The sequence below is a fragment of the Acanthaster planci genome, linkage group LG07 (genome assembly GCF_054643075.1).
Source record: "Acanthaster planci isolate LZ-2023a linkage group LG07, COTS_SCS, whole genome shotgun sequence".
In the NCBI taxonomy this organism is placed as follows: domain Eukaryota; kingdom Metazoa; phylum Echinodermata; class Asteroidea; order Valvatida; family Acanthasteridae; genus Acanthaster; species Acanthaster planci.
In genome coordinates, this window is record NC_141783.1 from 7,296,058 (window position 1) to 7,320,022 (window position 23,965).

Consider the following 23,965-nt stretch of genomic DNA (forward strand, 5'->3'; position numbering starts at 1 on the left):
ACAAGCAACATATATGTAATCAGTGGATTAATTTTGTATTTTACTGGTATTGGTTTTGATTATTTGTTGTTTTGCGTGCAGATTGTTCTGACGGAAGTTTACTTTGATGGTTTCTATCGTTCCTACCATGACAACCTCCCATTGAGCGAACTGAGGGAAAGTGATAGCGTGTACGCCATTGAGACACCGCACATTGCACAGGCCCTGGCCACCAATACGCAGGTGCAGGGGTACCTGTACGTACATTGCAACCGACCTGTTGGAGAGGTCATCACCATGGTGATCCTAAACCAGCAGGGTCTCAGCAAGACTGGAAGAAGGTAAGATTTGAAATGAATCTGGCTTCTCATGCCATCAAGGCATCCTGATAAAGAAGCGGGCTACCCAGGGAAAGAGGATGGGGTGTAATATTGTGCAACCCCCCATCTTTGAAAAACTTAACACATATCCCAAACTAAATCTAGAAGAGTTTGCACAGTGCATCATTACTGAAGAGTCACAGTGCCTGGTATGACCCAAGATGCTCACGTTTTTCCTGACGTCCAACTGGGACTGTGAAGGAGGTACATATAGTGTTGAATTCTCACATGTTTTTTGGATAGAATTCATGTAACATGGGTAAGTTCAGGTTGAAAAAGTGGAGAAATTGTAGGACTTTTGTCTGAATAATCAGTTCAGGGTTTTCTTTTGGTTGGTTTATGGTAGGTTGGTTTTACCTTAATTTGGGACTTAGGAAATTCAGATTGGTTTCAGGTCAGCTTTGGTTTGAAGCGTCTTGATAACTTGTAAGAATTTGTCATTCTGTGGGTCATTTTTGTCCATGTTGAATTTTTGTTAACACTCATGTACCGGTACAGTGTATCTTGGGAAAGTTCCTTCATTTTGCACCCAGGTTTTGGGTGATTGCAGGTTGTGATGCTGCCCAAGTTAAAAACTTTTCTGACGGCTTATAATCTTAGATGTACTCACAAATACATGTACACACACCTATAGTTAAGACTGTAAAAGCTGGATTGCATAATTTCATGTACATGTAGTTGGCGTGAAAGAGAAAACAAATGTGAAATCGCGACATCAGATGAAATACTTTACACTTGCTATGCTTGCTGGGAATTTGCAACAGTTGAGCACATTTTTAACCTTAGCTAATTTTACTGCCAATTTTTCAGAATATAAAATTAACTTCATTTCTGCCTTTGCTTTAATTATGAACTGGCCTTACTTGCAAGACAGGACTTCTGTGTTAAACAGCAATACTGCTCTATGTACTGGAGTTGGTTATCACCCAAGTCTATACAGGGGACCATGTGCATGTACATGTACCTGCATTATATGCCTCTGAGTTGGTGAAATAAAATATGGATGCAACGTTGTAAAACATTATTTTCTTTGAAATTTGAGCCTTTTTCACATCTGTAGACACTGATAGAGTTGCAGCTATGCGGAATTGATTCCTGCAGCACCATTAAAACTTCCAAATTAAGTAAGCTTCGATTACATTGTTGGTGACCAATAGGGCAAAATGGTTGATGACACAAAGCATGTAATCAAGTTAAAGGTACATGAACATGTATTTGAGCCATCTCACAAGGATTATCTCCCAAATTGTTAAATTTGTTTTTGCCATTACATGTACATGTATGTGAACATTCTTTGACCATGGCTGACTTTCATGCCAGGACATGTAGGGCTGCTAAACATGTGCAGCATGTCCTAAATGTACATGTTTGTACATGTACAAATACAAGCTGAACAGCTCCATGCAGTAAGCCCGGGTTGTTCTACCATTGAATAATACGTTCTGTGAAGGCTGGAACTTGAGTGTTTCCTTTGTTTTTGTTCAGAGTGGATGGAAAATGTGTCAATTTTGAAGATTGTTTTAGATGCGACTCAGAAAAAGTTGTGATTAAAACAAAAATGTGCCCATTCCAGTTACGGTGTTTCTTGTGTGGTGATTTATACATGTACATGTACGTGTGCATGCATAACAGTTTCAAAAGGGTTTAAATTATGGACAGCAATTTTAACTGAGGGGAAGATTTTTTTTTTTTTAGATTAAAGTTGCCACATGTACACTGTATATGCAAATACACACCCAAACAAGTGTGTTCATGCATTGTGTTGGCTTCAAGGGATGCTGTTGCTAGGGAACAAAGTGCCCTCTGTTGTTCATGCACAGAGCCCTTAGGATTGAGCCCTGACTTTTCTTGTTTACCTGGCTTAACTTGCAGGTTTGGTCATCCGATAGCCATTGAGGTCGACCGCAGCATAACCAATCAACAGCTGAGGATTGTCATCCTGAAGAAGATGGGCTGTAGCCACGTGGACCAGGTCTTGACCAAGGTACACACGTACATGTACCCCTGCTTTTGCTCTATTGTTTCGTCTGTGAACTGTGTCTTCACCCTGACTGCCTGAATCCGTTTCTTCTTGTTGTTGTAGATTATTGGCGCATAATGCAAACTGGTGCCCTGCGTGCCACAAGCAGTATAGTCAGTGTCACTCGTAGGTTGTTCGGAAAGTCATCTCACATTCTGTAAAAAAATGCACAAAGGAGAGAGAATAGATACACAAGAGAAATGTATTGGATAGTTAAATAAGTCTACATAAGTGAATCCATTTGAGCAAATTTTTGTTTATATTTTTTGAGTAGATATGAAAATAGTCCGAAACCTCATGGCATTGTTATGTCACACTGCCACGGAGAAAAACACACAGTCGAAAGTTATCAAGGAGGGGGAGACATCGATATTAAAAATATTTTGCAGAAAAGGAAAATGCTAAACAGTAGGTATCTGAATGATCCGTGCCAAGCTAAACATTGTTAGCCTTCCATCTGAAACACGGTACATGCAACTGCAAAATGCTAGCAATGTGCATCTCTCCTCATGCCTGTCATTAAGAACGTGCACGGTAGATGGTACGTCTGCTGTGCGACCCAGAAAGAGTTGGATTTAAAAGCCTGCCATGGGAGCTTTGTTTTCTCATCGCGATGCTTTAAAACCAGATCAATACTCCGTGAGGCGATGTTTTCCCTGAGGGCTTTCCCATGTTGACAGTGAGCCAAGCTTGAACAATTATGTGGGGTGCTTTGAAAAAACAGGGGGGCTGAATGTGATTGAATGTAAATTGCTGGCAGTGAAGTCCCGTTGCGCAGATAGCAGCTGAGCTATGGGAAACCCACTGAGCCACATGAAACAGTGTAGATGTAAATGGCAGGTGTTTTGGGTTGATGTTCAAGGGCCGTTTGGAATGTGTACATGTAGTGAAACTTATTGCTATGTACCAGTACATGTATGGTTGCTGCATAAAGGGGTTTTGTACACGTACTGAACATGTACATACCGGTATGTACAATATATGCATTGAGATTTTGCCTGTACCAACATGTATTTATGTTTGTAAACACTGCATGCATATTCACTGTTTTCTGAGGGACTGCGAAAAACACATGTACACTCAGCACACGAGCTTAGTTGGTTGGGACTTGAATCCACAACTTTCTGCTTACTAATGCTAATGTCTTACCCCTCCACCAGCGAGCTTGATACCAATCCATTTGGAACTGTAGTGTCATGTTGGTCTCTGACAGCAACTTTGGACTGTAACTGATTTTAGGAGATTACGTACGGCAAGTGTGGGTTGGAATTTTGGGGATGTTTTGAGTTTTGGAATGCTTCAGGAAAATTGTTGCATGTACTTTCATTTCACTCCTACCAGTACATGGACACATTCATTACTCATAGCTCTAGACAAATCAGAGGTAATCAGAATATGAAATAAACACCAGACAAACCTTGACGTCTTAAGATTAGCATACATACATGTACATGTATTAGTGTAAACAGATCAAAATCATGAAAATGTGTAGCATGCAAAGTTAACATTTAATCCACGTATACTGATATCTCTGTTTTAATAGAGATATCTCTATAATATTTCTGGTTCCGCACACTGAGTCAACAGAAAGGTCATTGTAACGTAACACACAAAGTTTCACTGAACCAGAAGGTCGTGTAAAGTTTCCTAACGTAATCAACCACGGCAGTACAAGTACTGGGACACGATTCAAAACCCCTCAAGATAATAGATTTTTAAACACAAAACTGAGAGGGCGACCTGCTGACCTCGCAAGCGGTAACTTGATAGAGATATCTCAATTAGGAATAGAGATGCCTCAATTAGGAATGGACTCTATTAGGAATAGAGATATCTCTATTCCATGAATACATGTAAATGTTAACTTGGCACATCCAGAAATAGAGATATCTCTATTCCATGAATACATGTCAATGTTAACTTGGCACATCTAGGAATAGAGATATCTCTATTCCGTGAATACATGTAAATGTTAACTTGGCACATCTAGGAATAGAGATATCTCTATTCCGTGAATACATGTAAATGTTAACTTGGTACATCTAAGAATAGAGATATCTCTATTCCGGGATTAAATGTTAACTTTGCACGCCATAAAAATGCATGTAAACAGGACTTCTCAAACATGATTCTGAAGGGCATTGTTACTGTACATGTACATGCACCAGTAGGTGACGGTGAGGCTTTTGCACGCACAAACAACAATGAACCTTTCTACCTGTTTTTTATTTGGTTACGTGATGTCTAGAAAAAAATGGCTCTTTGCGTGTGAAAAAAAACAGCAATTCTTGTCACTTAGTCTTGCATGTGTGGTGCTGTTACACTTGGCTGAAGTTGAACAGGTTGTAGAGCAGTCAGGCATTTGAAGAATGGAAAATGTGAAGCAGATGGGATAGGCTGTGGAGTAGGATAAATCTGTAGATCTGCATATAATGCAATGGCTATATTGGTGCAATATATGAAAATGGCTTTGAACCATTGGATGTACATGTACGGTACTTGTACCTTTAGTGTACATCTTGGTCCCTTGATCATGTACATACATGTACATGTATTTTACTCGGAGAACTACATGTACATGTAGGTCTGATGGATGGAGGCTTTAATTCACAACATATCAAAACATTAGGATATATGGTAGTACATCTGTATACTGCTCATTAATTACCAATATAGATGTGCTGTACATCATGTACATGTACATGATGGGGGTACATTTTCTTCAGAAAAGTTATTAGAATACAATGTGTATATTACTCTAGTATTCTTTTATGTCAGTCTAAAGGCCATTTCATACTACAGGCAAAGATGACGATGAAGCAGATTAGATGTTACAAAAGATTTGCAGCAAATTTTGCCAGAGTTGAAATGTGTTCAATGTGCCAATATTTGACCTGACATCACAAATTCTCATTTATGTTCGCTTTTGCGTGAGGAACATGTACATGTATGAACCAGCCTTAATATGTCTTTTCAGCCATAAGAAGTTGTCAAGCACCATTTGAAAGATTTTAAATATTTGCAGACTTGGTTGACAGCCCTTAAGCAGTCGGTCGGTCAGAAAAACACATAGTATTATTTAAACTCTGGTTCATATTAGTCTCTAGTGATGGTTGGCAATCAATTTTTCTGTCTGCCATTTTTATAGAGGTCATCCATTTTTGACAATAGCACCTCATGAACAATAAGTGGATAATATTGCGTCCAGTTTGTCCGTATCTCAGCAAACTGTACGTACACTTTGATCCCTGGCCTAGTCTGGCCCTGTTTTCACCATACTTACACATGTCTTGCCACTGATCTCACTCATTCTGCTCCCAGGGACCGCTGCTGAGGGTTGGTGTAGTCACGGACGCCAAGGGCTCCAGGCACTTCTTAATGCCCGATGAGTCCAGGCCTCTACACAATACGGTCATCACTAGGTAAATGTGTAGCACCCCTACACTCAACCCTCCATACAGGCAATACATATCTGGAGAGCTTTATCAACAAGGCTTTGATCTAGTCTTATTGTTGTGGCTTTGCGGAAAGTCATTACAGTGGGTCAGTGGCGTGTCAGTGCCCAAATGATATTCGCACACGTGAGATACAGATACAGTTGTAAGGGCTTGCCTGTTTTCTAGCCGAATTTGGAAGAATTCAGTGACATTCATTTTGTTGGTTTGCCATTTAAAAAACTGATTTTCTATTGAAATAGTCTTACGTTCTGAGGAAAAATTCTTATCAAAGTGATGCACCCTCAGGAAATGTCAGATGTAATGCTGAATATTGTGGGAATAAATTTTGTGCTTAAAAAATCACTAAACCATTTCAAAATACATGTATGCTAGGAAATGACATGCTGTAATCAAGAAAGACTATGTGTGATTTTTTTCCAGCATTTATACATGCACTACAAACATTGTAATCTGTAGCCATTCTTGTTCTAGCATGGGTCTCTGCAGTTACATCAGCTGCATTAAGAAGGTCTCTGTTGGAAACTGATTACTCATTTAGAAGGGTTGTTGGTTGTTGAATCCATATTTGGCAGTATTTATGCATTTTCCGTTTTTGCTGTCATCTGATAATAAGTCACTACAATACCACAAAATACTACAAAATGGTCTGTGTACATGTGCATGTGCAGACATTCAAGCTGATTGTAGTGGGCATAACTGGCCAACTTTGGAAAGCCAATTCCGATGGCTTCTGTCACATGTAGTCATATGTTTTGCGTAATTTCTGAGAAATTCTCACATTTTTGTGGTTGATCCCAGGTTATTACAAGCCACAGCTGAGGAGGGAGGGCCAGCCCACATCAAGGCGGTGGTGGAATGGGAACACGACATCCGATTCACGTAAGTTATTCTGCAATGAGACAAGTCTATAGATTGGACGCAGCATATGGGTGTACACAACCGATACAAATTTGTAGAAGATAAGTGAATAGGTGCACAAACACTGCATGCATGTAGCTGTAAGGTCATACTCTGTACAGCATGTTAACATTCTAGTTAAACAAACTCTGTAGAAGTGCTGTCTAGTTACCGTTGAATGACCCAGAAATATGCGACTTGCCATAAGGATATTGGTGAAGTACATTGAATGTGGCTTTGTGTTGCAGCTGAATTTTAGTAGAAATGTATAGAACATGTAGTTGTCTCAAATGATCCTTTTTTGTTTTGATGACACTCTGTAAGCACGTTGCCCACAGTTACTGAGAATGCTAAAAATGTATTGAAACTCATTTGAGTTTGAGTGCAGGTTGACAACTAGTCAAATAAAGGTCACTTTGCACTTTGTAACCAGATTGTCATTTTTTGGCCAATGACAGATGGCTGTCACCTTCAGAGCATGTGGTATTGTGGTGACCTGATGCTGCAAGGCCATAAAGTCTCACTGAACCAGAGCTTGTCTGTCTGTGTTAATTGCCCACTTTGCCCACTTTGACCTCAAAGTAAACACAATGGTGAATGGGGATGGTAGGGCTTTATCTTGAGGAGCTCAAATACTTGGCAGTGTCCTAGATAGTGAAATAGTAAACAAGGTCTAACTGATAGCAACCCTGACAGCCAGTATACCAGAGTGTGCCAAATCTGCTTGACTTGTATCATATGTTGCCTTGTTTCAAATTGTTGTGAAGTTGTGTTTGTATGTTTGGATTTTGGTGAGCACAAGAAGAATAAGCAGCATATGATGTATGCTGAAGGGTATCGGTGTGCATGTACAAGAGTTATACCAGGAACACCTCTTGTTTAATAATACATATACATGTGGATGCATTCCACCAGAACTGTATTATCTTTTGAACTAAACCTGAAGTAAAGCATTTGAAACGATTCATGCAATGCAAATATTTTACTGAAGCAGTTAAATATGCGACTTTGTGTTTCAGTTAACCTAATTTTAACAGGTATTTTGGAGCCTTTTGTTTGGTTTTTCTGCTGTAAGCAAGTTGCAAAGCTCTGTATTCATGAGCAAAACTATGATGTCATCCCAGACACTGAGCACCAGTTTTACTTTGGTTTGTGCACAAAATCTGCTGGAACTTTTAATATTTTGCTATCATAAATTTCTGTTTCTTTGGTGGTTTATTGTTGTGCAAATGCATGACAATAAGTCAACAATGTTTTTTTCGGAAAATGTTTCAAAGAGAAACTTTCACAATATGTACATAAAACATGGACTCTGAACAATAATTTCCCTGTTGTCATCACAGCAACAGCACCCTCATGTCAGTTATCCAGAAAAGCTCAGGCAACAGCATTTCAAACAGTTGTCATACATTGAAGAAGAATTTTAGTCATGTGTCTGGGAAAAATCAGTTGCATGGACCCAAAACCACAAACTTCTCAGCAAATTTCTCTGCCCCATTTCACCATATGAAAATAATGTCAAGTGAAATCTGAACTCAAAGCAAACTCCAATGGGTTAAAAACTCTTTCTTTCCACATCTGTGCCCTTGAGTGATTGTGAGTTGCTATAGGAATGTCCGTCTCAGTCACTCAGTGGCCTGGGTGTGCACCTATGAGTAATAATAACAATATTTGTTTGATAAGTTCCTGGCTGTTCCTTTGTATTTTCATCGGTTCAAATCTGGTTTGGCATTGTCATCAGCTTTGTTTCATATTGTGTGTTTGTCCTAAATGTCTTTGTATTGTCTTATACTTCTTTTCAAATATGAAAACCCTACCTCCATCCTACAAAGCCATTTCCAACCATTTTCACCAGGCACATGTACTGAATGGAATACATTAGAATCCATAAATATTACCTTTGCCTGTCCTTGTGCATCATTGAATCGCAGCTTCTCCCAGAAGGTTCTGAGCATCTTCATTGAGGAAGATGAGAGTGTACAGAAGCAGAGACTGGCCCACCAACAACCAGTCAAGGCATCCCTGGCAGACTGCATGGACCTGTACACACAGGAAGAAAAGGTAGGTTACTAGACATCCAGCAGTGGCTTAGTCTACCTGGAATGGCTGACATGTTTCAAAAGGACGTTGGATTATATTTTGGATATTTCGTCGCCCGTCCTTCTCAGACACTAACCTTGGGCAGCTAAGACAATTCAGATGTTGAGTTCGCTCATCAGAATGGTAGTCAAGTCCTTTTTAAAATTATATACCAAATAAAAGATGGATAGTCGGAATTAAACCTGAATTCTCCTGTAGGATCAGAGTATTGTGTACTTTTTTAATGGATTGGAATCTGAGTATTTAGAGAAAAACTAGGCTTGTTTGCATCACATATATCTCAAAACAAGTAATAGTTTTTTTGGAAAGAGAAAATGATTGGCTCAAGCAGTCATTTCTTTACTGACTTGATTTTGTTTGCTTTTTGGTTGACAGCTTGGACCAGACAATGCCTGGAGTTGTCCCTTCTGCAAGAAACTCCAGCAGGGTTCAAAGCGACTCAGCTTGTGGTCGTTACCTGACATCCTTGTCATACATCTAAAGCGATTCAAGCAGGTTAGAATTGCCAGCAACCCAGACTAGCAAAACTTTTCTGCCTCGGTATAATGCCAGCAGAGTAAACCCCAACTAACCAACTATTTTTTGTACCAGGAACCTTCCTGAATCCTCCCAAACTCTCTCTTTAGGAACCACTGGTAAATGTTTCTACAAGAATTCTCAAAGAGTATCATTCCCCATGTATTGGTATCATACAGGTGTTAGGGCTGTCCTTTTTTGCTAAATCTCCTGGTGGAATTTTAGGAAAGGATTTGGGTCGGCATTTCAGTCGAGTCCCTTATGAGTCCATTACAAGTCTTCATATCTCAAGCAAAGTTACAAGCCATTCAAATGAACTACGGGAAAAGCATTTCTTTGTTGTTGTTCACCCCTTTTTTTATGACTTGTCTCATGAAAGGGCTTTTGACTGGACTTTCAAAAGGACTAGCGGTGAACTTGACTACAACACAGATCAGGCTTGATGAATTCAGCACAGATTGCCTTGTCCTTGTCACACAGTGCAAAGCAAATACCTTTTGGCAGTATCCATGGAATGTGTGTCAACTGTTTCACATTTTTTACTGCACCAACCATCTGAGGCAACCTGTTTGTATCGTTACTTGTGTTAGTTATCTGCTATTTTCAGTGGCATGCCTGATACAAGGCATGTGTTCAAGGCACTGTGACGTCTGCTGAATAGTTTTGCATCTCTCGTTGTGTTTTCAAAGAACATTACTTGCTCTGAAGAGCAAATGACCGAAAAATTCAGTTCAGTTTAAATACCGTGACTGATCTACAAATCAGAGCGGAAAGTGTATTTCAGCAAACACATGACACTTCCTGGTAAGGATGGTAGATGGTCATCAATTGTGACCCCATTCCAAAACCAGGCTAAAATAAGCTAATATATGAAATTGATACCCATATTTACATGAACAATGCAAATTCCATAAATTTTATTGCCTGTAACTACCAAAGCTTCCCGCTGACTTCCTCCAGGCCTTAGAATCATTTGAAGGATGAAAATTAACAGTAGGGGAAGGAATTGTCAAAACTTAAATTTTAGGGTATTGGTCACAAATAGAACCTGAATCCTGTCCTCTGCCTGAACAATGAAAATCCTGTTTCTTTTGTTGGTGAGAACTTTTTTAACTCATTGCAGCTGAGCACAAGCCGCACCAAGTTGAACACTCTGGTGGAATTCCCCATCCACGGTCTCAACATGGCCCAGTACATTGCCCGCAGGCAGCAGAATGCCCACGCTGCCTCCCTCAACGCGCTGACTGGCTGGTCACCCTGGCGACACATCCACAGACGACGGACGCATCACGTGACGGAGCACGTCTACGATCTGTACGCAGTGTGCAACCACATAGGTAGCATGCAAGGCGGGCACTATACAGGTTTGTTGCAGACAGTTTACTGTAGTCAGTACAACCATTGGGGACCTCCATGGCCATATCTTCCCTAATTTTTTTTTTCAGAAGCCTTAGCCCTAAGCATCCAAGATCCACCAGAAGGGGGGAGAGGGTTTCACTGGATAATTGAAAGTACTCAGCAGCTCTAATCCAATTTCTGTGCTCAGAGCTTAAAGATATTAAACCTTGGACCCAATTTCAAAGAGCTTAACACGAAATACTGCTTGGCAAAGGTAGGCCATGTTCAAATCTCCTGGTTGTGGCTGAAAATTACACGACTTAATGGGAAATGGCTGCAGGTAATACCATAGACTTGTGTGTGATTTCAAGCCACAACCAAGCAATTGGCACATGGCCAGTTACTAGGAAATGGGAACCAGCCACTGGTGAATAATATCATGCAGGGATTTGTGGGTGGTAACCTGCATTTATCAAGTGGATGTTTTCTTTCCGTAGCAAAATGTTGTGTTTACTAGCTCTATGAATTGGCCCCCGATCTTATCTTCTTGAGATGCTTTGAAAGGAGTGAGGTCTCATTCCATTCCTGCACTTAATGCAAAACACTGATTTCACTTTGGGTTGGAGTTATCCCTGACTTGTCTACTTCCAGCAAAATGAGTCCACTTGGGGAGCGTCTCAAGAATGGGAACACCAAATAGCATTCCCAGAGGGCATTGCTTGTTATGACTGACAACACACGCTGTTCCTTCATAAAACAGCACTTGTTCCTGAATGGGACTAGTGGTATATGTTTGTGCATACATGTTGACTTGGGAACGGTGTACTGAAGGGTAAAGTCAGAACCATTTCTTTTTGGGAGGGGGGCAAAAAAATTGATAATTTTTTGTTGTTACCTGGGACTCCTTTCTGAGAGGTGAGGCTACATTTGGGGGCTTTTACATGCTTTTGAAAGGACCTGAAGTTAAATAGACTGGAGATTTGTTTTTTTTCTTTAAAAGAAACTATTTTTTTCTTTTTTTGGAGGGGGGATGGCCTCTGAATGATTTCCCTGGGTCTACCCTTAGGTAGATGTTCTGTGAAAAAAAGCGTTGCTGTGAGAACAGAAATTCTCTGACTTTTCTTTGGCCAAAATTTGCTGAGAAGACGACCAATCACAAACCTCAAAGCTAAGATGGAGTTTGTTATTTGAACTGAGCCTTCACTAATTGATCGTTGCAATTTCCGCTCCCAGCATACTGTCGCAATCCCGCCGACAACCAGTGGTACAACTTCGACGACTCCAAGGTGGTCACTCTGCCTGAGGACACCCTGTTGACCCGCAATGCCTACATCCTCTTCTACCACCGCCGCAGCCTGTCTAGCACCAGCACCAGCAGCAGCAGCTCAAGCAGTTCCACCTGTTCCTCGGGCTCAGACCACTGGATCCACCGCTTGCCGGCCTTCAAGCAGCAGCAGAAACAACAGCTGCAGCAGCAACAGCAGCTGGGCTCCAGCCAGGAGGACGTGCTGTCGGATGAGGCCTCCAATGACAACAGCCTGTCCTCGTTGGGTGCGCTGCGAGGCGAGAGGTCACTGAGCCTGGGCCGGCGCACCGACCTGCAGGATGACCTCAGCGATGGTGGGTTGTTTGGTGTTTAACCCATTTATGACAGGATGAGTGTGACTTGTTTCAGTATTACAGCAAAGCTGGATGTCCGTTGACCTTACATGCAGGTTAACTCAGTGGCCCATGCTCACTTTTTGATATGTGTACTTGCTTATAGACACCTTTTGTTTTGCCATGGCTAATGTCAGATTTTAACTCAAGATGCACATTTTCCCAAATGCTGTCAGAGAGGATTGTACTTTCATTTAGTATTTATAAGAATTGTTCATCATTTCGTAGCTTCCTGACATTAAAACAGTTGGTGAATTATTCTTTTGCTTATGTACTAAAGATTGTTCACGAGGGCAGGGGTGAGAATAAGTTTATGAGGTGAAAGATAAAATATTCAATCCTACGAGGCAAAGCTGAGTGGAAGTTAATATTCATCTGTCACCAAATGAAACATTCATTATTTGTTTTTACAGTACCCGCATAAATCCTCCCTTGTATAGAAGAACAAAATAGGTCCCTCTCACATATTAACATCCGTCATGTTGTGAAACAGAGTCAGTGGATACTGTTGAAAGGAACAAATATTTCACTGACATGATCAACGATCCACCATTCATATGATGGGAATTTTTGCAGGTGTTGTATAATCAGCAATAATTTTACCTGTCACTGGTAGGCAAAATTCTGATTCCAATGTGACGTAGAAAAGAGCAGACCTTATTGGACAACAAGCAGTAGAGAGCACAAGAATGTGATAAGTATATGGCCAAAGTAAATTTAATTTTCCATGCATTTTCAGTGTGCATCGTCAAATCATTTATTGTGGAAATCCACAAGCTTGCACCAATGGAGACAGTGTTTTGCTGTGGAAATGCCCAGTGTTTGTCATTGCTTATACATATGTACACGCTTTTTAGTCATGCATCATTGCTTAATGTCAATTTCTCGATGCACAGAGGACTGTGGTGGCTTTGCCAGTCAGCAGCGGCCATTTGTCCGCGGTGTCTTTGCCAGCGCTACCTTGCCACGATCTCTCCATCAAGGCATCCGGTACATTGACAGCGATGCAGAGAGCGTCATGACGGAGTCCTGTGTCTGAGTCCAACATATGATGGTCTTGTCAAAGCCGAGTATCAAGCAGGGAGGTATTGTACTGAGTTTGGAGTGTGCACACCAACTGGATTTTTTTGGATGAATTTTTGGATACAGAAGAGGATTTCATCAAACATTGCCCCACTCTTTAAAACTTTTTATGAATACTTGGTTGCTTTGTTCATGGTTTTGGAAACAATCCATTGTTTTGGGAAAAAATTCAGGAAACTGGTATTTTCATGCATGTTTAAAATTTCAAATGCCCGTGGTACAGTAGTTGAGTTTGAACAATCCTTCCTGTTGTGATATGGTGAAATTTTTCAGTGTTGTGAAAAAGATACAGTCTGTGCAATTTTTGGTGGTGTGAGAGAAGCAGCTGGGTCACAGAATCTGGCAAATTGATATGTGGTAGGCAGTGGTCCAGAATTGCTAATTCATACTGATATGCATAGGTGAGACAGTGGTGGACAGGTGTTTGTACATTCACAGGTTCTCTGCCCAACCATTACCTGAGTTGTAAAAATGTGAAGTATTGCTGTCAGCAAAAGACAATTTAGCACCATTTCCATTTGCACCTACACACTGATGTATTTGTGTTGTGAGGTCATATATAAAAGTTACAGCTGCGGCTGAAAATAACACATTTGCCTGTGGGAACTATTGGCTAGCCACAACCACTTCCCATTGATATGTGTCACTCCTGACAGCAGCCATTTGAATTAGACACAGCCTGGCAGAAATACCACAGTTGTGCACATTCAGTTGAAAATTGGCCATGCATACATCACATCCTTTGCATGCACAAATTTGTCTGAGTACACTGGCTTCCTTGTCTCTTGTGCATAGGTTGCACAAGCCTCACCGACAGTTCCTGTACAGGGTACATTACTAGTCACTAGAAATGTTGCAGTAGTCCGCAACTAGTACAGTGAAAGGACATGGAGACTAGAACGAGTAAATGGCTTTTGCCTCTAAGTGTAGGTAAGGGTAGAGATTGAGTCTTTTTATTCCTTTAAGTACTTTTTGTTCAAGTTTAAGGTCTAATATTTTTTAATTCCATTTCTTTTTTACATTGCCTCATCAATTGACAATGGTATGTTTTTCACGACTAAAGTTGTGTTGCCAATTTTCCTTACATGTGGGAGTTTTTGTTGAAGTCATATTCATTTTTCAGAACTTAAATTTGTTTGTTCTGTAAATAAGATATTTCAACTTTACTTTCAACATTGACATTTGATTTTTATTTCAAAACCAAAGAAATAGGAATATTTTGTTTGTCGTTTTCTGTGTTGGTTCAATGCACATTTCTTTCATTTGTTCATGAAACTGTTGGTACATGTACATGTAGATTCTCATTTCTTTCAATATGGCCGTTTCACAATAGTGCGCCACCAAGAGTTTGTAACACGCTGGCCAATCATAATACACAAAATTTGTCGACCATCTCCAAATGTGCATTGGGTCAACAAAGTTCGCGCATTGTGATTGGCCAATGCGTTGCAAACTCTTGGTGGCGCACTTTTGTGAAACGGCTGTATTGATTTTCGAAATGAACAGTTCAAGGTCACAGTTTAACATTTTGTTTTGAAATCTGAAATGTAACATACTCGTAATTGCAAATGTTCTCATGAATATTTTAAAATCTTCTTAAACCTTTCCTTTGTAATCTTCAGTTTTTAAAAAACAAGTCTTTCCATGGTTTTTAGCCATCAGTCTCCATCATGGTTAGGGCTGAGTCAGTTTGAATCACTGAATATCTGAATATTCAACTTTTCATTTGATAGAATGATTTGGATATTTGGTACAGTTCTGATTGTGGTTAAAAGTGCTTCTTTTTAAATGTTTGTTTGAATCACTGAATATCCGAATATTCAACTTTTCATTTGATAGAATGATTTGGATATTCGGTACTGTCCTGATTGTGGTTAAAAGTGCTTCTTTTTAATTTGATGGACTTTTTATTCAGAAAATGCATGCACATCTGTTCATGAAAAGAGTATAAATGCCATTGTTCAGCATGTTCGGGATTGTTGCTAAATTTATGAATACCTGCAGAATACTTGCAGTGTTAGGAAGATATTTGGAAAGCAAATTATTTCCATCTTTGAGTTTTCTCAGACTCAAAAGATTTTTGTCCATTTTGTGTGGTTTTGTAATTGTTGGCCGTACACTAATGACTTAGAATGTAAATTGGCTGTTTTTAGTATACAAAAGCAATCATGAATGATTCTCACACAACCTCATTTTGAAAAATGTGTCAAATATAATTAATTGTACAGAGAGGTTTTTATCTTTGAAAAACAATTTTTCCTGAAATCTATCGTGGTTTGTAAATTCATCAAAATTTCATCAAATTTTGTGGCCATTAGATGTTCACAAGATTTATCTTTGTTACCACTGTTCATATCTTGGGTTTAATCAAGGGCTTTCAATCTTCCAAACGGTATGAGATTATAAACGGATAAAGAAGGCGTGTTTATCTTCAACTGTAAATGATAACAATTGTTTTGTCCTGTCAGTTCATATAGCCTTGTTTAGAGATTTGGAGCATGGTGATTTCCCAGGTAAGACTACTGTAGGAGACACAGAGTGAAAAGTTCTTTAAGAACAGAATCATGAAATTTCTGATTATAGACAAAAAAACGTTTTCTGCTGTCCACATCTAGACAGTAGAAAGTAAAATGTTCCAAGCCAGCTTAATTATCATTTAAATGCATATTGCTTGCAATCTAGAACCAATTCAGTTGTTTAAGTGAAATTTGAGCAGAAGGTGTCATAGCTGAGCGTCCCATTTCTGTAGTGATTTATTGACCCCAAAATGCAGAGGTGATCTGTCTACTCCTGTGCCTTAAATGTTGCTTGCCGTATTAACAGACATATTAAAATTTATCAGCAGCTGTGGATTTCAGCCGTCATAGACTTCACATACTAGAGACTGTGGGAAAATATGAGCACAGAGTTCCTGGGAGAAAAAAAACCCCAAAATAAACGATGGATATGCACAAAAGTGGCATTGTGAACAACTGTTATTGGATAATACTCAATACGTCAGTCAGTGTGCTGTAGCTGACGGTCAAACACAAGGAGCGCAGACTGTCAAGCACTGTAGCTCAGTTCTTGTCTACCCGTGCATTTGAACCCCTTTCATTCATCCTGGGAAATGACAAGAAATAACTGTAGTCATGGGTGCTGTAGTTATGTATGCACACACAAATGATGCACAGCTTACGTACATGTAAATGCATGTTGCAGTTCGTCACCAGCCCGTAATTTGGTAAAACTTAAAGAAGATGCAGTGGCGCATGTACTCTAATACTAAAATAGAATTCCAGGTCCTGTAAACCCAACTGGTATTCTGCGTGACATTTAGCACCAGGTTTTTGAAGTGCACTGATGCATTCAAGCAACACAGCCCAGCTTCCATTACATGTACTTCATGTAAGGATCGGGGCCAATTTTCATAGCATTTCTTAACCACTTCCTGCCGAGGTGCTCGGTTTTGGACAAAAGAGCTGGTCTGTGTAACAAGACTATACTTGGAACAAAGGACCTGCTGCTGGGAATTGCCATCATTTTTCGACTTCCATTTTTGAAAGTAATCCGGCACTGTTTTGAAACAATATACCACTGTTTTGGGCATAGCGTGCCCGCGGATTAGCACCACGGACAAAAGTGCTCCAGGGCCCCATTGATGAGCGACACAGTGCCGCTGCTCGCTAATCCAGCTGCGTATGAAAAGACGCTGCTGGCATTCACCGGAACAAAGGAAATCATGCAACACCTCACAATTCTGGGCTCTCTTTTGTAGGGCTGCAGGCCTGGGCTGAATACTCGGGCATCAATGAAGGTTGCCTGTCAGATTAGACTAGCCACCAGACAGTCGTTTGTGTGAGTGTAAACGTCAAGTAAATGGACAAATGAATTTTTGAAGAATTTTAAAAACAGACAATCTTGAAAAGGTCCCGTCATCTCATCTTGCTCAAGAAAAATCCACCCGGCAGGTAGTGGTTAAAAGTTACGCAGAAATCATGTAGCCCACAAGTTGTGCTTACTATAGCATAAATATGAGCTACTGTCTAACAGTATTTCATTGCCAACATCCATGTGCATTTGGAAATTTGTACTGGTACGTCAATGACTTTTTTCATCTGATGTTGAGCATGCTTTTGGAGTTGATCGATATTCTCTAGCACAAAATTGGTTATGCTATGAAATTTTGCCCGGATGGCACTGGTTTCATGTACATGTACATCAATATACAAATGTATAAAGATGAGTTACACTAAATACAAACCTACCTTTATTAAGAATAATCAACCACTCAGTCATAAAGAGATAGTAAATTTATCCAGATATAGGTAAGTAATGACCATCCTTTCAGGCTATAATTTACACTTTCTCCTCACTTTAAAGTATTTAGCCAGGGGCACAGTAATGCCCATCATGTGGTTCTGTAGCAGTTTGTGCAGTTAATAGTTCTTAATAGCTGTATTTCTGGCCTAGAAAAACAGGCTTACCGTAACTGCATTTACTGATAGTGAATGTTGAATGTGATTTTGAAAAATCGAACAAAATGGCAGTCCTACTAGTTCAGTGACAAAAAGAACCCCAGATCTGCGCTAGTAGTAAAATCTGTTGCATGTTTTAAAACCTTGCCACACATTTGTAATGTGACTGATCAGTCTGATGTTCAAAGTCCAAAACAAGTGACAATTGGTTTAAAACAATGGTGAAATTGATATATCCAGTACCATTTCATAGAATGTTTGTCATTTAAAGATGCTTTTAAGATTTTGTAGGACAACACTGGATCCTTCATACGGCAGCACAGCTAAACTGCAACCACTGTTTAGACAACTAGGGTGTGTTTTGGCAGTCATAATCAGTAACCACTCTGGTTGTGCATCACTGGTTGAAAATTGTACCAATTTTGTTGTTTCTGTGAGCAGATGTGACTCTTGTTTCTGTTCGCGATTATGATATCAGAAGCAGGTTTGGTTCAGGAATGCCGTAATGCATCGTAGATCACCTGAAATAGCATTTAGATAACAATTTATAATTGCAAGTTTTACGGTGATATTCAGGGAAGGTAACTTATTCTGTAAAATATGAATATGCATCTCATTATACACACATTTATATCCGGTTCGTAAGTGTGACGTCACTTCAGTTTAAGCAACGCCCACTGCACACATGCACTACACATAGGGTTACATGCATTGATTGCCGTTTACATGGAACAGTGGAATCAGATGTTGACGCCCAACTTCAGCGATTGTCCAATAAGAGCCTGCAAATCGTGGTGCGTCCACCATATATATGCAAATAACCAAAAGAATCAAATTGTAAGGTCAGTGGTTCTGAGCCAATGGCATGCTTTCTCACCAAGGTCTTTGAGGGATTGCTTGCCAGGGCACTTGCATGCTGGGCAAGTCTCTAGAATGTGGACTAAGGGTTGTTGATCAGCCCCACAGTCACAGCGAGGTAATGTACACTGGCGCCATCTGTGCATGTCTGCTCTGAAGCAAACATGACCAGATCTAAGGCGTTTCAGTCTTGTCTAGGAGAGTGTATCCAAGTCATTTCCAGGAGGCTGAGTACTGGGATGAGGGATGAACTCGTGTAGTCTGCTACCGTGGTAGGTATTCCAGTCTTTCCATTCTTTCTTATCCCACACTTCAGTGGACTTGCTGCCCTACTCATTCAGACGGGGGATGAGTGGTGATCTGGAGTCCAAAGTTTTCTTGGGTCTGGCCCAGTCTTATGTGCAGTGGGAGTTAGGCATCTTGAGCTCTTCTGGCAGGTGGTGGGATGCCACTCAGTACTGGCAGAAATATAGTTGGCGTTGATCTTCCTTTGATGTGTCTCATGCTGTTGTTGAGGGCGACATCTAAGGGTTTTGTGTACTTACTTCTACACCATACTGAAATGCATTATTCTGCAGTAGAGTAGGCTAGGGCTAGTGTGGATGTTCTGAGGATGGAAAAACTAGCTCCCCAGTTAGTACCAGCTAGGTTTTTGAGCAGGGTGTTTCTGGCTTCGACTTAAGCTGCAATCTTTGTGATGTGGCTCCTGTGTGTGAGGCTCCTGTCCAGGGTTAACCCAAGGTATTTGGGTTTTTTTTCTAAAGGTGTGACGGTCTCTCCACATTTCACAGTTAGTTGTTGGTTTGCAAGTCTACTAGTCAGGTGGAAGAGGTTGGTGACTGTTTTTGTTTTGTTCATTTTCAGCCTCCAATTCACAAAATGGTGATCAAGGTTTGTGAGGTCTTGGCTGAGTATGTTGTTAAGCCCTGAAATAGATGTTCCTGTGACATCTGCATAAACATACCTTTTGCTGCTTGTTGAAGGTAAGTCTGTTTATATGTTAAAAGTGGGGCCTGGACTGGGCCCTGGGGGGTTCCATTCTTGAGGAATTTCTTGTTGGTCTTTTCTCTACTTGCATGTAACCTAAAGCTCCTGTTGCGTATCACGTGCAATGTAACGTTTGCCATGTGTTTGCTAGGTAGCCTCTGCAGAAGTTGGAGAGCAAGGCCTCTGTGCCATACAGTGTCATAGGCCGCTGACAGGTCAACCAGTACGACAACAGCTTTTTCCATGCTTTGCAAAGTGTCTTCAGTATCTTGGGTCAGTTTGGCTGCCTGGTCAGTGGTGGAGTATCCTTCACAGAATCTTGCTTGCTCTTGTGGGAGAGTTGTGTTGGTAATCAAAGAGAGGGCTGCGTAGTGGCACAAGATTGAGAACTTCACCGTGAATATGCATAAAATGTTGTAATCGCCTGGGCGCCACTTGAGCAGGCACAGGCACAGGTGCTGCGTCAGGCATGCACACCTGGTACGTGTGTGTGCACCTGTGCATTAACGTCCACTGCACAGGCGTATTGTTTGCTCAAATGATGCCTATGATGATTACACCCTTTTTGGCGGAATTCCCTATCTTGCGCCACCGTGGTGCTATAAGATCTTTGGGGTAGATTCTGTTTAAGAGCAATCTTTCCATGAATTTAAAACCGATAGATAAATCTGACAAGACACCATTTCAAGGGGCTTTTTACACTCACGCAGCTGTCCCATCTGAGCGCTTGTTCGCTTCCTCAACTGACTACTGCCTATTGGTCAAGGAGGAATTTCATGTGTGCTCACTACCTGTGTGCAAACAGAATGGCCCCGTAGTAATGGCTTCTAATTTTGGTCATCAGATTTGCCTATAGGAAGATGGGTTGTGCACCAGACCTTGGGAATCTTTATTTCATATACACATTTGAGGTAGAAGACCTTGATTCAATCTATGACTTTATTAGGTAAGTTTGCATAGAATTCTGGGTGTAGAGAGTCTGGTCCTGGGGCTTTTCCAAGCTTCAGAAATCTAATAATTATTTGGACCTCTTCAATTCTAAAGCTACGGCACAGGTCTAGGTTCACCGAAGGGGCGTTCCAAGCATCTTTCAGGTCTGTGAAGTGTTTGTTTATTGCATGCGGCTGGAATGTTTAAGGTCTGTGTTCTTCACTATTTGTTTCCCCTTCTGGCTTCAAATTTCATCAAGGTGCTGCTGGAGTTTTGTGGTGTAATCGTCCTGCTCTGTATAAGTTTTTTTATTGAGAAGAAAAGCCAGATTTTGCACATATTGTCCCAGCCAGGGACATAGGGTTTCCTGTATCCCTGTGGGATGGAAGCTTTAGCTGCCCTGATGATAAGGTTAGTAAGTGTAGTGCAGCTGGCATTGACATCAGATTTTTCAGCATCTGGAAGTCACTTTTATTGAGGACATCTTTCAAGGTTTTCTAGTCTGCTTTGCATGAGTTGTATCTAAGTTGCTTAGATGGGGGGTTTGCTTGACAATTGCTGGGTCGGTAATTATAGGTCTGTGTTGCGACTTTGGAAACTTCTTGATTGCTGTTCTGTGAGCTTTTGTCCTGTCATTGGTGGTGATGAAGGTTAGATCAGGGTTTGTGCCAGTTCTCTGTCTGTCTGAGGTAAAGGAACAGGGTTGGTTGTCATATAGGAGGGCGAGTCCAAGGTTGAATGCCCAGTTTGCCAGGTTTTCACCATCTTTACTCATTTGTTATAGGCCCATTCTGTTTGTTGGCAGGTGAAATCTCCAGACTAAATGCATGGGTGTTAATGAACAGGCAGGCTTTTGAAAGGCATTGACAATAGTAGTTTCCTTGATAGCCTGTGTGGAAGCATCTGGATGCTGCACAGGTTTGGAAAAGAATCTTCATAGATGTACAGTGAAGCACATTGAATCAGGTATGGACAGAAAACCCAATCTACATGTCAACCAGGGTGGGATTCGAACCTGGCCGTGAAGGTAAATGGAGAAAAGAATACTGCTTCACAAATGTTTATTGCCTAATGAAATCTTTTTGTTTTTGATGCTGTCATTCTGTTTCAGTATGATTGACAATTAAAAAACTAATTGTCTTACGTCTGTGATTTGGCCCTGTAAGCTTTAATCAACAATATTGGATAGAATACATGCAGAACAATGCAACAAAAATATCCTGGAGAAGTCTGTGATTTACAAAAAGCTGTGCCCTGGCCATTTGTGGATGCTACTTGAATCTGAGTCTACTTTTCCATGAGATTCATAATTTACAGGGCAGGTGACCATGTTCTGGTATATTTTTTAACCCCAGTGGTTATGTCCTTGCATGGTCAAGAAACCTTTAAGTTCATGAATTATATTTGATGGCTATTTTGCTTACCTGAAGAATGTCTTTTTGAGAGTTTGGAAATGGACGTATTCCTGTAGATGAAGCACACAAAGAAGCCATTTGCGAGATTCATTTGAATCGGTTTTAGTGTCTCAAGCTTTTATGTGTAATGTGCCACATGAGTCCCCAGTCTTAATGCGCTGTTGCTGTATCACATGATTCCAGTGGGCGTAGCTAAAGCATGAAAGCCTGAATTTATCAAGTGGGTGTGAAGTCAGTATGCAGACCAAAGGCCCTAAGCAGTGAACTGAAATTTGTTGTACAATAATGAGAAAGGAAAGCTGGGATTGTTTTGCACCAATAATATGTAAATAATTCACATTAGTCAGACAAAAGGAAGTTTAATGTCTCTACTATTCCTTCAATCCATGTTTGGTTTTATGGCAAGAATGGTCGGATGTCTTTGTGCTGTTCTCCCCCTTTTTAAACTACTCTGTTGTTGTCAGGCATCCCGAACACAATTTCTGTGAATGAGCTGACCTGGATTCATGTGATATAATGTTAACTGCTGCTAAACTTGGGAAGTGTTGTGCGTGAAGTGTTTTTATAGTGTGAACTAACCAGAATACCTACCAGAAGTAATTCAAATTTGCCACGCAAATGGGCTCTTGACGTTGATGTACATTATGAAACCAGCAAATAATTGTATTGATTGTCAGAAAGTTGTTTGTGTGCAGTAGGAATGAGGTGCACTGCACATAGTTGTACTATGCAAATCATGTAGGGGTAAACATCGTTCGCCATCAAAGTAACCCAGGTCACCTGACTTCACTATCGACAAGACTTCACGCCTAGCATGTAAGCTCATCTGGTCACTATAACGAGCTTACAGAAGCAGATAGTTTTGCTGCATGATGTTTGTATTTATAGCCACTCAGCAGTGGTGATAATGTGCTTTGTTGGTGCCTGCTCACATGAACATGGTTATATTTGTCATTTGTACAAATACATGTATCAAAATACCCCAGATATCTAAATGATGGGAGAAAATTGGCCCAGAAAAACCTGAGTTGCTTGATTGCAGTCATTGCTTTAAGGCAGTGATACGGAAGACGCAATCACTTTGATGGTGAACTGGTGGGTGTTGCCCAGCAACCATTGCCCAGCGACTTTTGCTGCAACAGTTTCCTAGCATTTGTTTCTGAGTAATGTCACCAAGAAAAATAATCTGTCAATAAGGATATTTCTAGGATTATAGGTAAATGGAAAAAATGTATTTTCCCTTTGTAAAAGAAAAACCTCTATACGTATTTGAACCTGCAAAAATTTGTATTTATGATCTTTCTGTATACATTTTATCCAGAAATCTTTCAGAGTTTAAATTTTATTGTGACATAGTGTAAAATAGATGTAAGGCGTTAAGAATGCTTCGTGTGTACCATACAGAAACATTTTATTAAACTGTCTAGTTAATTTAGAAAGTGTTGTCTCACTTGTTTGTCGATGTATTTGCAAATTCTTCAGTCACTTTCTGTGTAACTTTATATTGCAGGAATGCGACTGAGAAGTCAGGAAAAAATTCAGGCCAAAGCAAACTTTGTACACTGATTCTGAATTCTAATGGAAATGTGGTATAGTCAAAATAGAAAAACAAGAAAAAGAAAAAGAAAAAAATAAAGAGAAAAAGGAGAGGAAAAAAAAAGAAACATTGATCCGACTTAAAAAACCATACATTGGCAACAAGTTGTGACCTGGATCAAGTTTTAAAAGTGGATGATTGCAAATATGAAAATCTGAAAAAATATGAAAATCTGAACTCTGCATAAATAGTAAAGTACTCACTTTGAAATAGGAATTGTGTTGCTTGTCAGAAGATGGACATACTTCTTAAAACCCTATTTTTAATCCTTTTTTATGAGACCCACACAAA

The 23,965-nt window shown here is 40.3% G+C and overlaps 1 protein-coding gene across 3 annotated transcripts in view; it reads left to right on the forward strand.

The window, feature by feature from the left end:
* LOC110978554 (ubiquitin carboxyl-terminal hydrolase 31-like) overlaps nucleotides 1-23,965 on the forward strand; it is a 44,065-nt gene that overhangs the window by 18,635 nt on the left and 1,465 nt on the right. The window contains exons 3-12 of one of the 3 annotated variants that reach the window (XM_022233643.2): nucleotides 82-320; nucleotides 2,232-2,343; nucleotides 5,701-5,801; nucleotides 6,636-6,716; nucleotides 8,666-8,795; nucleotides 9,210-9,329; nucleotides 10,474-10,714; nucleotides 11,922-12,308; nucleotides 13,244-13,432; nucleotides 14,226-23,516. In XM_022233643.2, coding sequence (XP_022089335.2) covers nucleotides 82-320; nucleotides 2,232-2,343; nucleotides 5,701-5,801; nucleotides 6,636-6,716; nucleotides 8,666-8,795; nucleotides 9,210-9,329; nucleotides 10,474-10,714; nucleotides 11,922-12,308; nucleotides 13,244-13,386 — 1,554 coding nt within the window. In that variant the 3' untranslated portion in view covers nucleotides 13,387-13,432; nucleotides 14,226-23,516. Of the gene's footprint in view, nucleotides 1-81; nucleotides 321-2,231; nucleotides 2,344-5,700; nucleotides 5,802-6,635; nucleotides 6,717-8,665; nucleotides 8,796-9,209; nucleotides 9,330-10,473; nucleotides 10,715-11,921; nucleotides 12,309-13,243; nucleotides 23,517-23,965 lie in introns of those variants that run through there. The other 2 variants (XR_002598091.2, XM_022233642.2) reach the window with 2 other exon arrangements.